The following is a 16713-nucleotide window of genomic DNA, read 5'->3' as shown; positions in this document are numbered from 1 at the left end:
GGAGAGGCTGCAAGCTGTGAATCAGCATAACTAATCAAGACAGAATTTGTGTTTTGTACTTCATGGATCTTTTTTCCATTCATGTCCACTTCAAGAAGGCAGCCAGCTCCTTCATGCTTTTAACCTCACAGGAGGTTTGTGCTGTAGGACAGAAAGGCTAATTATCCAGCAGATGATCTGCCTTCCTGGCACTCCTTGAGGGAATTATGCCAGATAGGGGAAAGGGAGACATGTGCCTTGTGGAAAAGAGAAGGTGGGAGGGGAGGAATGGCGCAGACGACCAGGATGGGAAGAGAGATCTGCAGACTCCCAGGGAACCTACAACTTGCTCCTTCACAGCATTGCAGGAGGTGAGCGGAGTTTGGGGTTAGGTGGGAGGGGTGTGGCTGCCTAGTATGCCTGAGGGGCTGGAGATTAGGCTGTTTCACATCCTTTGCAAAATTTACTGGGCTTCCAGATGACACTGAAACCCAAGGCTCTCAGATTTTAGTAGCCCTTGTAAGTTCAGACAAGGCATCTCAGTGGTAACCGGATGGGTAAAAGACCCCCAAATGCTTTGGTTTTCATAAGATGGATGTGAGTGAGAGAGCACCAAAATAAATTGAGATTGAATTATCACGGGATTTGAGCTTAAAAAAAGATCTAAACTTACTTTAAATAAATACATTTGATTTCTCAGATTTTTTACTAAGACTTATATTTATTTTAGTTCAAGTTTAGTTTCTTATTCTGAGATTTTTCCCTAAAAACGTAACTAACTGTCCATGCCAAAAAAAGGCAAATAACATTTTTGTTTCAAAGAAAATAAAAAATGCAAGAAGTGGGGAGAATTGTGTAAGAACACCTTTTTAAAATAATGTTCTTTTCTGGGTAAACATACTACTTAATAAAAACTCAAGGAAATATCTTTATTATATAACAGGCCAATTTTTGCAAGATGAGAATTAGGGAGGGGTGGGATGTGTAGATTTTAATATCCTTGTACCTACAAGTGTGCATGGCAACAGAAGAATAATGTTTGGGCTTTTGTGATGTGAATCAAGAGAGAGCCTCGTGGCTGAATTATCCAGCGAAATAGAGAAGTTATTGTTCACCACCTTTTATGTTAGGGTAGCAAGGAGTTGACAGCCAAGACCTAACTAAAGTCATACCACAATTCTTCTGGTTCAGTGTTCTGACCACACCTGCTGTATCTCAGTTCTTCAATAAACAAGGTGTGTGCCACCTTGTGGTTAGAAATTCTCAGCCAATAATTGTTCATCTTTTATTCTGGCTTATCTAGAGCTAAGTTCCGGACAGCAATTATTTCGGACATCTCCATTTTAAAGCAAAGTCAGGTTTTTGCCTTGAGATTTTGCCACTCCCAGCATTATGCTGGGGATCCTACCAGAGCTCTAGTCTCAAGCTTTGTTTCCTGTCCCAAGAGCTCATGACCCTCCACATTAGCAGATCCAGTACTTACTCACCCCTCTGGATTGCCCTCTTATTTTATTTTATTTTATTTATTTATTTTTGTGAAAGAGTGTCATTCTATCACCCAGGCTGGAATGCAGTGGCGCAATCTTGGCTCACTGCAAACTCCGCCTCCTGGTTCAAGCGATTCTTGTGCCTCATCCTCCCAAGTAGCTGAGATTATAGGCGTGCACCACCACACCTGGCTAATAATTGTATTTTTAGTAGAGACAGGGTTTTACCATGTTGGCCAGACTGATCTCAAACTCCCAGCCTCAAGTGATCCTTCCACCTCAGCCTCCCAAAATGCTGGGATTGCAGGCTTGAGGAACCGCACCAGGCCTGGATTGCCTTCTTATATCAAGCTTCTAGATTCCCTTACTTTTACTTTCCTACCATAATTCAAAAAATTGCTAAAGTGTGTTGAGATTTTTCAATGTGCTTTACCAAAAAAGGTTTTTCCGAATATCAAATTAACCATCTTGACTCCATTTTCCATTTCCTGTCAAGTACATCTGAGCCAGTCTTTTGCCCACACCACCACACCAATGCTAATGTTAAAAGATAATTTTCAGAAAAAGGTGAAATCATGACCGTCATGCAGATATGAAAATGAACATGTGTTATATAATTTTACTTACATAATATGAGGGAGCCAGGGAGATGTTATAACCGATTCAAAGGAAAAGTCAAACAGCACTAATTTATCTAGAGCACAGGAATGTTGAAATTAATTGGAAATGCAGACAAAACTAATTTTTCCACATTCATTTAGATCACTACCAAACTGGACACAGAAAGTCAATTAACATTACTACCAGACAAGTCAGAATTTGTTTATCAGTTACCTACTACTTACAAAGATTTGCAAAATAGCTCAAAGACAGTGAGCAGGAGTAGAATCTGATACCCTAAAAGTTGTCAGACTATGTATAGTTGCTCACTGAAACACAAAATGTTTTTCATACACTGATCTTGTCAAGGTCATTAATGACTTCTACACTGAAAAATTCAGTGTTATTTCTTCATAATCATCTTGCTTAAGCTATTAATAGCTTTTGATATAACTAATGACTTGCTTTCTTTTTGGAAAAAAAAATTATGTGCTGTCCCCTTTGCTGATTTCTCTTTATTTTCATAAACTCTTCTCCATCTGTACTCATTGTGTAGGTGACTTCATCCAATTCCAAGTATTTAATACCAACTATATGCTTGAAATTCCTCAGATTATATCTTTAGTCCCAACATCTCCTGGATCCATCTGACTATACACTTTTTTGGCTCACATCTATTGTCAAGTTGCCATCTTAAATTTCTGTCTGAAACTGGACTTTGATTTATTTTAATCTAACCCTTTTCAACACTCTCTCACACACACACACGCAAACACCCACGCCCACACACACACATACACACACCCCTGATCTTCATGCAGTTCTAGTTACTCAAGCCAAATCTGCAGAGTCATTCTGAGTATCTTCAATTTGTCCATCCAGGTTCATTCTCTTCTCTAAACCCTGATTCATGACACCAAACTAAACTGAATGTCATTTCTCAGTAAACATCTTGCAAGCGTGTAATAACCTTTTACACTTGCCTTTCTACAGACTATTCTCATATGCAAACAGAGCAAACTTTTAAAATGAATATCATATCCTCCCCTTCAGACCTTCTTGCTATTCTTTGAATATACTTAGAATATTCTTGTTTCAGGGTCCTTACTTGCCTGGAAGGTATGTCCCTTAGATATTCAGTTTGATTTCTCCTTCACTACAACTTCATGAATAAATGTGACCTTATCAGAGATTTTCCTGACTCTCATACGAAAGGGCATCCGTCCCCCTCTCCATGATCATTCTCTATCCCCCTTACTCTACTTCACATTACTTCACAGCACTTACCACCACTTTACATAATTTTTATATCTGTAGTGTATTTATATTTGTTTAGGGTTTATTTGATATCTTTCCTTCTCAGAATCTAAGTCCCATGAGAGCAAGAATTTTGTCTGTTTTTTCCAGTGATGTTTGTGCTGTGTATATAAACATGTCTGCATCATAGTCACGCCATACGGGTGTGGAGTGAAATGAAAGATTGAATAAATGAATTGACCAATGATGCAGAAGTTATGTTACAGCACCCTGCGTGATACATGGTCAGTCCTACTTTTATTTGAGTCCCAACCATTTTTCAACAGGAAGAAAAGAAGTTCCCTACGTATAATCGCAAATATAATCAAATACTTGAAAGATGTTCTTTGGCCTCAATGTGACTTTAAAGCTGAAACACAAACAAAATCAGAGTTGAGCAATGATTTCTTAAGAAGCCAATAATGAAGAAACAAGTCAGCAGGATAAACAAAGATCTATATGGAAGAAACTTCACATCACTGTGGGTTCAAGTTATATTTTCTTTGAGTAAAAAATCACAGTTATACTATTGATAGTATAATTAACATCTTGTTGAATTCATAAAATTGCCTTGAATAAAGTAATGATTGTCTAGTGAATTTCTAAGTTCTCCATGGGGAAAGAAATATAAATATATCAAATCCATAATATGTAAATTTGATATAGAATATAAATTTGATATAATTATATTTCACAAGCAATAGAGTAAATGTTCTTCACTTTCCTTTCACACAGTTACTTTATTTCATTTTTATAGTTTTGCATTTAGAGCCTTCTATACTTTTATTGTATCAGTAACTATTAAAATTCAGCTCTTTAATGAAGCAATTTCAGCTTTATCCGATACATCTCTGATAACATTGAAGCAACTCTCTTAAGGTCAACTCTATACCATTAAATTATTTTTCAAAATATTCTCATGATAGTAATAGAGTGTATTGGTCCTGGTATTTTTTTCTGAAGATTACTGGCATAAGAATTATCCGGGGAAGCCAAATTGAAATTTCCATACCATCTTATTTGGTGAACAATGAGAAATAAAACCTATTTAAACCTACTTTTTTTTTTTTTTTGAGATGGAGTTTTGCTCTCATTGCCCAGGCTGGAGTGCAATGGCATGATCGTGGCTCACTGCATTCTCTGCCTTCAGGTTCAAGTGATTCTCCTGTCTCAGCCTCCCGAGTAGCTGGAATTACAGGCATGCACCACCGCACCCAGCTAATTTTTTTTTCTTTCTTTTTTTTAAGTAGAGATGGAGTTTCACCATGTTTGCCAGGCTGGTCTTGAACTCCTGACCTCAGGTGATCTACCCACTTCAGCTTCCCAAAGTGCTGGGATTACAAGTGTGAGCCACTGTTCCCAGCCTAAACCTATGTAAATTAAATGAACACAGAGAATATTGTAAAGGATAACTGGTAATGGTTTCAAATATGGCTTATTCTAGGAGTTCAAATAATAGCTCCAGAACCTGCCATGTCTCCACCTTTAGATTCTACTTTCCTTCATGTTGAGTGAGTCTCAGACTCCTTATGACAAGCTGTTTGCCAAAATCTCTGTTCCAGGGATAAAGAATGTCTCCGTCTCTTTCCAGGAGCTCTTGAAAAGCCTTAGAATTAACTTGTATACCTTAAGCAAATCAGTAACTTTTTCTCTGTCAATAGCAAGGTTGAAGCAAAAGAAAAAAAAGAAAGATTCATCTATAATAGGGACTAAACATGAAAATTCTTAAATATAGCAAGAGTAGCATGAGATTTATATAAAAGTTAATTTATAAAATCCAAATGAAGTACATAAAATATTCCTAATGATGTGACTATTATAGAAATGTCATTACTTCTAAAATTAATATAGAAAGGTTATGCAACTTAAATTATAATCTTGATAAGCTTTTCTGTTGAACAATATAAAGTGATTCTAGAATGTATGTGGAAAAATATATCTCTAGAAATAGTCAAGAAATTTATGAATACTGAATAATAATAAGAAGGCAAAGTAGGAGACTTCCAGGTACTAAAATAACTGTGAAGTAACTGTAATCAAAGGTAAGTGTATAATATTAGCACAGGAATAGGTAAATATATTAGTCACATATGCCTGAGCATCCATAGAAAGATTTAGTAGTTATAGGATTTTAATCAAACTTAGTGAGAGTGTCTAATTTAATAAACGATGCTTGTATGTTTGATTATCCATGTAGAAGAAAACTGAATCCTTGCTCTAAGAAAAACATTGAAAGAAAATTTAGAAGGCTATTCGTATAAATTTGAGATGGGAAAGATATTCCCAAGTTTAACAGAAACCACAGAAACCATAAAGGAAAAGCTAGATATATTTGGCTATTTTAAAATTACATATTTCTGCAAGGCAAAAGATAGCAGAAACAAAATGAAGAAACAAATTTAAAGATATTTAAAGTGTTAAAAATTAAATTAAGTGTAGAAAAGGTTTATTTTTCTAGGGCACTAGTTATTAAAGGATCATTACATGTGAATTCCTTCTGTAGAATTCATAGGATTATCAAACTGTAAAAGCAACAGAAAGAGAAATTACAAATTTTATCAATAAAACTATTTTACAGTTAACACTTAAGCTTTTATTGTCCAGAAATATCTTTCTAATGAAATGGTATTTCTAGAAAAGCATGAAAAATCACTCCAATTCTTTATTTTAAAACTAAGTAAATAAGAAGCAGAATGGTTCTCATTTGAAAAGATACAGAATAAAACAGAGCAAAAGAAACACAAAGGCGATGAAAAATCATTAATAAGAACTCAAAAATGTCCCTTTCAAACAAAAGTTGAAAGGGTCAACAGACTTGCACTTTTGACCAAGAAGGAATTTTAGAAATGTGAGTCAATAGAAAAAAACATCCTGTTTTTCAGTCCAATCATGGCAATGAAAAATAGGATTCTCAAAAACATAAAAGAGGCATACCACGATAAACATAAGTTATTACTCTTAGATGACTTAAATGATGAACAAAATGTAGACATTGTGATCATGGAAATGTATTTCAGATGTAGAGTTTGATCTGATTAATGGAGAAAATCCCACAGCATCTCTACTGAAAGAAACTATAAAAAGGAAGTACTGGTAAAACAGCTTTCTCAGGGGCCATGGTAACTGTGAGCTAATATCATTTGTATTTGGTAGGAGATGGGGAAGAATGGGAGATCATTAACTTTTGAAGGACTTCAGTGGATGAATGCACTCAATCTGTCCCAGATGCATTTCATTAAGAAAGAATAAACTAGCTAACATTGCCAAAATTAAGTTCACTTAAGGTAGCAGGTCAGGGATGTTTTTCATGATCTGTGTCTTTAATAAGGAAATGTTTTCCATCAAAGTGGCTCAAATGGGAAAGACAGAAAATATCAAACGTTGAAGAAGGTGTGGAACAACCAGAGAGCTGTTTTATGGCACTGGTAGGAGTGTAAATTGGTACAACAACACTGAAAAACTAGCTGGCAGTTCAAAAATTAAACAAATGAGTGTTCGTGACTCAGCGGTTCCAGCCTTAGGTTTATATGGTCAACAGAAATGTGTACCAAAGAATGTTCACCAAAGAATGTGCACAAGAATGCCTAAGCAACGCTATTCATAATAGAACCAAACTAGAAACTGTCCAAGTGATTACTAGTAGCAGAACAAACTCATAAATTGCTTTATTCACCTAATGGGACACTCTACAACAATGAGAAGAAATGAAGTGCAACTATGCAACAAAACAGGTCTTGCAAACACAACATGGATGAATCTTCAAATGCAGTGTGGCACAAAGAAGTCAGGCACAAAGAGCATGTGTTGTTTACTTCCCTTTATATGCAATTAAAAAACAAGCTAAACTATGGGCATTGGAGTTCAGGATAATGGCTGTCTTTGGAGCACAGAAACCAGAGACTGTAAGGGGAATCAGAGGCCAGAGGGTTCTGGGATGCTGATAGTTCTCAGTTTGTAAAAATTCATCAAGCTATATAGTTATGTTTTGTATGCTCTTCTGTATGTATGTTATTTTTTAATAAAAAGATTTCCAACACAGTTTTATGTGTGTAGTACAGAGCTGGAAGCAATAAGTAGGAGAAGTGAGCAAGTTAATTTTCCTTAAATAGAGGGAATCATTTATACAAATTTATAACTAAAATGCAAACAGCAACTTTCTCTTTATAGGATAACGGATTTCATATATATGTTGTCCAATAGCCTGGAAAAAACAACATCTTTGGTTCTTATCTCAAAGCCAAAGGCTAATATTACACCTGCTTCAAATAATAGTTTTCATACACTCGATTCTATTATGTAAAATAAGAATATTGCTGTATTAGTCTGTTTGCATTGCTATAAAGGAATATCAAAGACTGGGTAATTTGTAAATAAAAGAGATTTAATTGGCTCACAGTTCTGCAGGGTGTACAGAAAGCATGGCATCTGCCTCTGCTCCTGGTGAGGGTTTCAGGAAGCTTACAATCATGGCGGACGGCAAAAGGGAAGCTGGTACATCACATGGCGAGAGACAGCAAGAGAGAGCAAGGAGGAGGTGGCAAGCTCCTCTATTTTTTTTTTTTATTTTTTAATGTGTATTTTTATTTATTTATTATTATTATTTATTTTTCATTTATTTATTTTCTATCTCAACAGGTTTTTGGGGGACAGGTGGTGTTTGGTTACATGAATAAGTTCTTTAGTGGTGATTTCTGACATTTTGGTGCACTCATCACCTAAGCAATGTACACTGTACCCCACATGTAGTCTGTTATCCCTAACCACCCCCAACTTTTTCCCCTGCGTCCGCAAAGTCCAATGTATCATTCTTATGTCTTTGCTTCCTCATAGCTTAGCTCCCACAGATGAGTGAGAACATATGATATTTCATTTTCCATTTTTAAGTTACTTCGTTTAGATTAATAGCCTCCAATTCCATCCAGGTTGCTGCAAATGTCATTATTTCATTCCTTTCTATGGCTGAGTATTATTCTATGGGGGCTGTGTGTGTGTATGTGTGTGTGTATCACATTTTTTTATCTACTCATTGATTGATTGGCATTTGTGCTAGTTCCATGTTTTTGCAATTGCAAATTGTGCTGCTATAAACATGTGTGTGCAATATCTTTTTCGTATCATTACTTCCTTCCCTCTGGGTAGATACTCAGTCATAGAATTGCTGGATCAAATGGTAGATCTACCTTTAGTTTTTAAGGAATGTCCACACTGTTTTCCAAGATAGTTGTACTAGTTTACATTCCTACCAACACTATAAAAGTGTTCCCTTTTCACTGCATCCCCACTAACAGCTATCATTTTTTTATTCTTTAATTATGGCCATTCTTGGAGGAGTGAAGTGGTATTACATTGTGGTTTTGATTTGCGTTTCCCTGGTGATCAGTGATGTTGAGCACTTTTCCATATGCTTGTTGGTCATTTGTATATCTTCTTTTGAAGATGGTCTATTCATGTTTTAGTCCACTTTTTAATGGGATTGTTTGTTTTTTCTTACTGATTGGTTTGAGTTCTTTGTAGATTCTGGATATTAGTCCTTTGTCGGGTATAGACTGCAAAGATTTTCTCCCACTCTGTGGGTTGTCTGTTAACTCTGCTGATTATTTCTTTTGCTGTGCAGAGCTTTTTAGTTTAATTAACTCCCATCTATTTACTTTTGTTTTAGTTGCATTCGCTTTTGGGTTTTTGGTCATGAAGTCTGCCTAAGCCAATGTCCAGAAGGGTTTTTCCCACCTCATCTTCCAGAATCATTATGACTTCATGTCTTAGATTTAAGTCTTTGATCCATTTTGAGTTGATTTTTGTATAGAGTGAGAAATGAGTATCCAATTTCATTCTTCTATATGTGGCTTGCCAATTATCCCAGCACCATTTGTTGAATAGGGTGTCCATTTCCCACTTTATTATTTGTTTGCTTTATTGAAGTTCAGCTGGCTGTAAGTATTTGGGTTTACTCCTGGGTTCTCTATTCTATTGTATTGGTCTGTGTGCATATTTTTATGCCAATACTATGCTATTTGGTGACTAAGGCCTTATGGTGTAGTTTGAAGTCAGGTAATGTGATGTCTCCAGATTTGTTCTTTTTGCTTAGTCTTGCTTTGGCTATGTGTGCTCTTTTTTGGTTCCATATGATTTTACCATGTTTTTTTCTAGTTCTGTGAGGAATGATAGTGATATTTTGATAGGGATTGCACTGAATTTGTAGATTGCTTTTGGCAGTATGGACATTTTTACAATATTGATTCTACCCATCTGTGAGCATGAGGTGTGTTTCCATTTGTTTGTGTTGTCTATGATTTCTTTCAGTAGTGTTTCGTGGTTTTCCTTGTAGATGTCTTTCACATTGTTGGTTGGGTATATTCCTAAGTATTTTAATTTTGTGCAGCTATTGCGAAAGGGGTTGAGTTCTTGATTTGATTCTCAACTTGGTTGCTGTTGGTGTATAGCAGAGCTACTGATTTGTGTACATTAATTTTGTATCCTGAAACTTTGCTGAGTTCATTTACCAGTTCTAGGAGCTTTTCGGATGAGTCGTTAGGGTTTTATAGGTATATGATCATATAATCAGCAAAGAGCAACAGTTTGACTTCTCTTTATCAACTTGAATGCCCTTTTTTTCTTTCTCTTGTCTGATTGCTCTGGCTAGCACCTCCAGTACTATGTCAAATAGAAGTGGTGAAAATGGACATCCTTGTCTTGTTCCAGCTCTCAGGGGGAATGCTTTCAACATTTCCCCATTCAGTATAATGTTGGTTGTGGGTTTGTCATAGATGGCTTTTATGACCTTAATATATGGCAGCTTTGCTGACGGTTTTAGTCATAAAGGGATGCTGGATTTTGTCAAATGATTGTTTACATCTATTGAGATGATCGTGTGATTTTTGTTTTTAATTCTGTTTGTGTGGTGTATCTCATTTATTGATTTACCTATGTTAAATTTTCCCTGCATCCCTGGTATGAAACCCATTTGCTCATGGTGGATTATCTTTTTGATATGTTGTTGGATTTGGTTTGCTAGGATTTTGTTGAGGATTTTTGCAGTCATGATAATCATGGATATTGGTCTATAGTTTTCTTATTTTGTTATGTCCTTTCCTGGTTTTGGTATTAGGATGATACTGATATTAGGATTATAGAATGATTTAGGAAGGATTCCCTTTTTCTCTATCTTTTGGAATAGTGTCAATAGGATTTATGCCAATTCCTCTTTGAATGTCTGATAGAATTCAGCTGTGAATCCATCTGGTCCTGGACGTCTTTTGTTGGCAATTTTTTTATTACCATTTCAATCTTGCTGTTTGTTATTGGTCTGCTCAGAGATTCTATATATTCCTGGTTTAATCTAGGAGGGTTGTATATTTCCAGGAATTTATTCATCTCCTCTAAGTTTTCTAGTTTATGCGCATAAAGGTGTTCATGGTAGTCTTGAATAATCTTTTGTATTTCTGTGGTATTAGCTGTAATGTCTCCCATTTCCTTTCTAATTGAGCTTATTTGGATCATCTCTCTTCTTGGTTAATCTTGCTAATGGTAAATCAATTTTATTTATCTTTTCAAAGAACCAGCTTTTTGTTTTGTTTATCTTTTGTATTTTATTTTGTTATTGTTTCAATTTGATTTAGTCCTGCTCTGATCTTTCTTGTTTCTTTTCTTCTCCTGGGTTTGGGTTTGGATTGTTCTTTCTCCAGTTCTGTGAGGTGTGACCTTAGATTGTCTATTTGTCCTTTTTCAGACTTTCTGATGTAGGCATTTAATGCTATGAACTTTCCTGTTAACACCACTTTTGCTGTATCGCAGAGGTTTTGATAGGTGGTGTCACTACCATCGTTCAGTTCAAACAATCTTTTAATTTCCATCTTGATTTTGTTGTTGATCCAACCATCATTTAGGAGCAGGTTATTTAATTTCCATATACTTGCATGGTATTGAGGATTCCTCTTGGAATTGATTTTCAATTTTATTTTACTATGATCTAAGAGAATACTTGATATAATTTTGATCTTAAATTTACTGAGACTGGTTTTGTGGCCTATCATATGGTCTACCTTACAGAATGTTCCATGTGCTGATGAATAGAATGTATATTCTGCAGTTGTTGGGTAGAATGTTCTATAAGTATCTGTTAAGTCCATTTGTTCTAGGGTGTAGTTTAATTCCATTGTTTCTTTGTTGACTTTCTATCTTAATGACCTGTCTAGTGCTGTCAGTGGAGTATTGAAGTCCCCCACTATTATTGTGTTGCCATCTATCTCATCTCTTAGGTCTAGTAGTAATTATTGTAAAAATTTGAGAGCTCCAGTATTAGGTGCATATATATTTAGAATTGTGATATTCTTCTGTTGGACTAGTCCTTTTATTATTATATAATGTCCCTCTTTGTCTTTTTAATCGTTGTTGCTTTAAAGTTTGTTTTGTCTGATATAAGAATAGCTACTCCTGCTCACTTTTGGTGTCCATTTGCATGGACTATCTCTTTCCACCCCTTTACCTTAAGTTTATGTGAGTCCTTATGTTTTAGGTGAGTCTTCTGAAGACAGCAGAAACTTGATTGGTGAATTCTTATCCATTCTGCAGTTCTGTATCTGTTAAGTGGATCATTTAGGCCATTTACATTCAGTGTTGGTATTGAGATGTGAAGTACTATTCTATTCATCATATTATTTGCTGCCTGAATACCTTGGTTTTTTTCACTGCATTATTGTTATATAGGTCCTATGAGATGTACGCCTTGAGGAGGTTCTATTTTGATGTACTTTGAGGATTTGTTTCAAGATTTAGAGCTCCTTTTAGCAGTTCTTGTAGTGGCACATTCTCTCAGTATTTGTTTTTCTAGAAAAGACTGTATCTTTCCTTCATTTATGAAGTTTAGTTTCACTGGATACAAAATTCTTGACTGATAATTGTTTTGTTTAAGGAGGCTAAAAATAGGACCACTATCCCTTCTAGCTTTTAGGGTTTCTGCTGAGAAATCTGCTGTTAATCTGACAGATTTTTCTTTATAAGTTACCTGATACTTTCGCCTCACAGCTCTTAAGATTCTTTCCTTTCTCTTGACTTTAGATAGCCTGATGACTATGTGCCTAAGCAATGATCTTTTTGTGATTAATTTCCCAGGTGTTCTTGGAGCTTCTTATATTTGGATGTTTAGATCTCTAGCAAGGCTGGGGAAGTTTTCTTTGGTTATCCTCTCAAATGTGTTTTCCAAACTTTTAGATATCTCATCTTCCTCAGGAATACAAATTATTCTTAGGTTTGGGATATTTAACACAGTCCTAAAATTCCTGGAGGCTTTGTTCATTATTTAAAATTCTTTTTTCTTTGTCTTTGATGGATTGGGTTAATTCAAAAGCCTTATGTTCGAGCTCTGAGGTTCTTTCTTCTGCTTGTTTGATTCTACTTCTGAGGCTTTTCCAGTGCATTTTGCATTTCTCTAAGTGCCTCCTTGACCAGAAGTTGTAGTTGTTTTTATTTATACTCTCTATTTCAGTGAAGACTTTTCCTTTCATATCCTGTATCATGCTGTTTATTTCTTTAAGTTCGACTTCACCTTTCTCTGGTGCCTCCTTGATTCTTCCTCTGGCAATTCAGAGATTTCATCTTGGTTGGGATCCATTGCTGGTGAGCTGGTATGATCTTTTGGGAGTATCAAAGAACCTTGTTTTTCATATTACCAGAATTGTTTTTCTGGTTCCTTCTCATAGTCTGGGATAGACTATGTCAGAGGGAAGATCTGGGATTCAAGGACTGCTGTTCAGTTTCTTTTGTCCCACAGGATGCTCCCTCTACGTGGTGTTCTCCCCCTTCCCCAAGGGATGTGGCTTCCTAGGAGCCAAACTACAGTGATTGTTTTTGCTCTTCTGGTTCTAGTCACTCAGTTGAGCTACTGGGCTCCAGGCTGTTACTGGAGAGTATCTGCAAATAGTCCTGTGATGTGATCTGTCGTCAGGTCTTGCAGCCCTGGATACCAGTGCCTGCTCTGGTGGAGGTAGCAGGGGAGTGAAGTGGACTCTCTGAGTTTGTGTTGTGTTTTTGTTTAGTGCACTGGTTTTGTGTTGGTTGGCCTCCAGCTAGGAGGTGGCGCTTTCAAGAGTGTATCAGCTATGGTCCTATAGGGAGGATGCAGACCTTCCCTAGGGACACCTGATTGAGTATTCAGTTTTCTCAGGCAGTGGGCAGAGCCATAGAGCTCCAGATTATGACTTTTGTCTTCAGCTACCAGGATCTCTAGAGAAAGACTACCAGGTAGGGGAAGAAATAGGCATGTCTGAGCTCAGCCTTTCCTTGGGCAGGGCTTGCTGTGGCTGCCGTGGGGAATGGGGGTGTGGTTCCCAGGCCAATGGAGTTATATTCTCATGGGAATTATGGCTGCCTCTGCTGAGTCATATAGGTTACGGGGGAAGTCGGAAAAAGCCAGTAGTCACAGGCCTCACTCTGTTCCCACACCACCCACTGTCCTAAAGGCCAGTCTCACTCCTACTGTGCCCCCCAACAGCACTGAGTCTATTTTCAGGCAGCCAGTTACCAGGGCTGAGAACTTGCTCCAGACCACCAGCCTCTCTGTTGAGAAAGCAAGCCAATTCACAGTTTTTCAGTGTCTCATGCAGCCTCCAGCAGTGATCCAGTTCCTTCAAAAGGTCTGTGGTTTCTCTCAGCTTTGCTGGTATGCTCCCGCAGTAGTTTTTGGAGCAAGTCTGTGATATGAATCTCCACACACTGGTGTGTCCGTCTGAGAGGGAGCTGCAAGCTAGCCCTGCTCCTATCCACCATCTTAATCCCCTCTCTTGCAAGCTCCTTTCAACAACCAGCTCTCATCATCACCAAGGGAATGGCACCAAGCCATTCATGAGAGATCTGCTCCCATGACCCAAACACCTCCCACCAGGCTCCACCTCCAGCATTGAGAATGACATTTCAACATGAGATTGCGAGGAAACACACATTCAAACCATATCAATTGTTAAATCAAGAGATACCATCTTCTAAATCATTTCACTGCCCATGGCAATTTTACCCTTGGAAGCTTTTACAAGCAATATTATTCTATGACCCACAAAGGCCTATTGAAGTAGATTGCCAATCAATACATATTTTAAATGGTCATGAATTATCCAGTACATGTTCAATGACTTTACACTTAAGTCACTTAGCTAAGTACTGCTAAGACAATAGGTGACATTCTGCCTTTCACATGTGTTAAACTCTCTTCCTAATCTGCTGGATTTCTAAACTACCCTGTTTTCACCTACTCTGAGATGGCAAAAGCCTTTAGCAATGCTAAACAGATAGACAAAAGTCAAAATGCCAGGCAGAACGGTAAGAGGCACACTGAGGCCCAATGAGGACTGCAAGTATGGAATGCTAGGAAATAGTGTAAGCTAGGTGAAGTTGGCATGGAGGAGTCAAGGAATGAAGATTCTAGAAAAGTGACCATCTGTGCAAAGAGGTAAATTGGTAGAGCTATAAAAATATGCTTATCAAAGAAAAACCATCTATCATGTTGAGACGGTATAATTCCCTTGACCCCCTTAGCCAGTAGGAACTGAAGTGGCTCATTTCCCTCAGGCTGCCACTGGCTACTCCTTGCGGGAGGAAGCATGCGAGCGAGGGAGTGAGGGAACCGGAGTGAATGAACTCTAGCACCAGTCAGTTGCTCCTCTCTGGAGGAAGCAGGAACTGTGTAGGCCCCACAATGGTGTCAGATCATGTTGCAACCAATGCTCTTTCAGAGCTGCAGTCCGGCGACTGCCAAGTGCCAACCAGCTCAGTGGAAGGTCAGAGTGGCAGCTTCTGTCCTCTCAGCACTCAGGTTCTTGTCCGGCATCCAGGAAGAAATCAGGTCACACAAACTGAAAGGTGATGAACGCAGAAGACTTTATTGAGCGGTAGGTGGCTCTCAGTGGAAAGGGAGGCTAGAAAGGGAATGGGAAGGTGATATTTCCCTTAAACCCAGCCATATCCAGCTGGGCCCATCTCCCAAGCTGCACTGTCTGAAGCTAGCCACGTTTATCTGTTGTCTCTGATGCTCAGTTGCTTCTCTGTTCGCCACTCAGCTGCTTGTATCCTTGATACTCAACTGCTTGTGTTGCTCTGCCAGCTGAAGTATTTTATGGGTATAGGATAGGGGTGGGGCAGGCCAAAAAGGCAACATTTGGGTGGGAAAAATGGGGTTAGCTGTTTTCACTTAGGGCTGAGGTTCCAGGCTTAAGGGTGGAGTTCAGCCGGGAGCCCAGCCCTACTGTACCAATGTCAAGGTCTGTTTTACAAAAAGAGGTTATTGTGAAGCAATTTTCAAATGCATACCCCATTTATATGTGTAAGGAGGGTAGGAGGAAGCTTGAATATTTATGACCAGTCTTAGAAAGAACAACTAAAGTATGTGTATGTAACTGTATGACTATATATACACATTAGGTACATGTATCTGTGTATATAAATGCATATATATATATAATTGTATTATCATTATTTATGTCTACTCTAAGGAGTTTTGCAACTTAGCGATAATATTTCAGTAATCTTTTTTTTTTTTTTTTTTTTTTGAGATGGAGTCTCGCTCTGTCACCCAGGCTGGAGTGCAGTGGTGCCATCTCGGCTCACTGCAAGCTCTGCTTCCCGAATTCACGCCATTCTCCTGCCTCAGCTTCCCTGCCAGTACGCCCAGCTAATTTTTTATATTTTTAGTAGAGACGGGGTTTCACCATATTAGCCAGGATGGTCTCGATTTCCTGACCACGTGACCCACCCGCCTCGGCCTCCCAAAGTGCTAGGATTACATTAGTCATCTTTTTTACACTTGGCACCTAAAGTGCCTGGCTTAGACTAGGGGCCTGAAAACACTCATTAACACAAAATAAAAGTGTTTTGGAGGTATGCAGAGTTTCTTGACGGATCAATAAATAATTTCAAACATCTAAGATTTCATATTTGCAGTTTTTTTGTCTTCCTGTATTCTCAGTTGCCAGCTTTTGTTTTAATTTAATTAATGCAAAACTTCTATATCCTGCAGTTTCAACTAACAGTTTGGTTGCCTAGTCTGAGAGTCTGAAGATTCATTCTCCCTCTAGACCAGCTCCACTAACTTTATGACAGATACTTGCCACCCTTAAACATTTCTTTACCATATACATGAGTTCACAGATGTGAAGGGAACGTATAATCTTAAATAAACACCATATGCTCTATATTAGGCTTATGCTCTAAATATAGAACTGTATTTAGAGTATTATGTTTTTTGGAAAAAATCATAGTTTTGTCAGCATTCTATTTACAACACATTGCTACATCTTTCTCCTTTCCTATATTTTTAACAAAATCAATGAAAATGTACATGCAGTATTTTATACTTGCTATTTGTAAT

The 16713-nt window shown here is 37.6% G+C and overlaps 1 protein-coding gene across 14 annotated transcripts in view; it reads left to right on the top strand.

Annotated features, from left to right (window-relative positions):
* The first annotated feature begins 211 nt into the window (after window positions 1–211).
* Window positions 212–16713, top strand: part of ALDH1A1 (aldehyde dehydrogenase 1 family member A1) — a 185588-nt gene continuing 169086 nt past the window's right edge. For 12 of the 14 annotated variants that reach the window (XM_045373114.2, XM_065530710.1, XM_045373113.2 and 9 more), the window contains exon 1: window positions 273–350. Coding sequence is in view for 1 of the 14 variants with exons in the window: in XM_045373111.2 (XP_045229046.1) it covers window positions 231–350 (120 nt within the window). In the remaining 13 variants the exon portion in view is untranslated. Of the gene's footprint in view, window positions 351–15130; window positions 15239–16713 lie in introns of those variants that run through there. The other 2 variants (XM_045373111.2, XM_065530706.1) reach the window with 2 other exon arrangements.

Source organism: Macaca fascicularis, chromosome 15, assembly GCF_037993035.2.
Source record: "Macaca fascicularis isolate 582-1 chromosome 15, T2T-MFA8v1.1".
Lineage (NCBI taxonomy): Eukaryota > Metazoa > Chordata > Mammalia > Primates > Cercopithecidae > Macaca > Macaca fascicularis.
The sequence above is the reverse complement of the archived record's forward strand: the minus strand, read 5'-3'. Positions and strand labels throughout refer to the sequence as shown.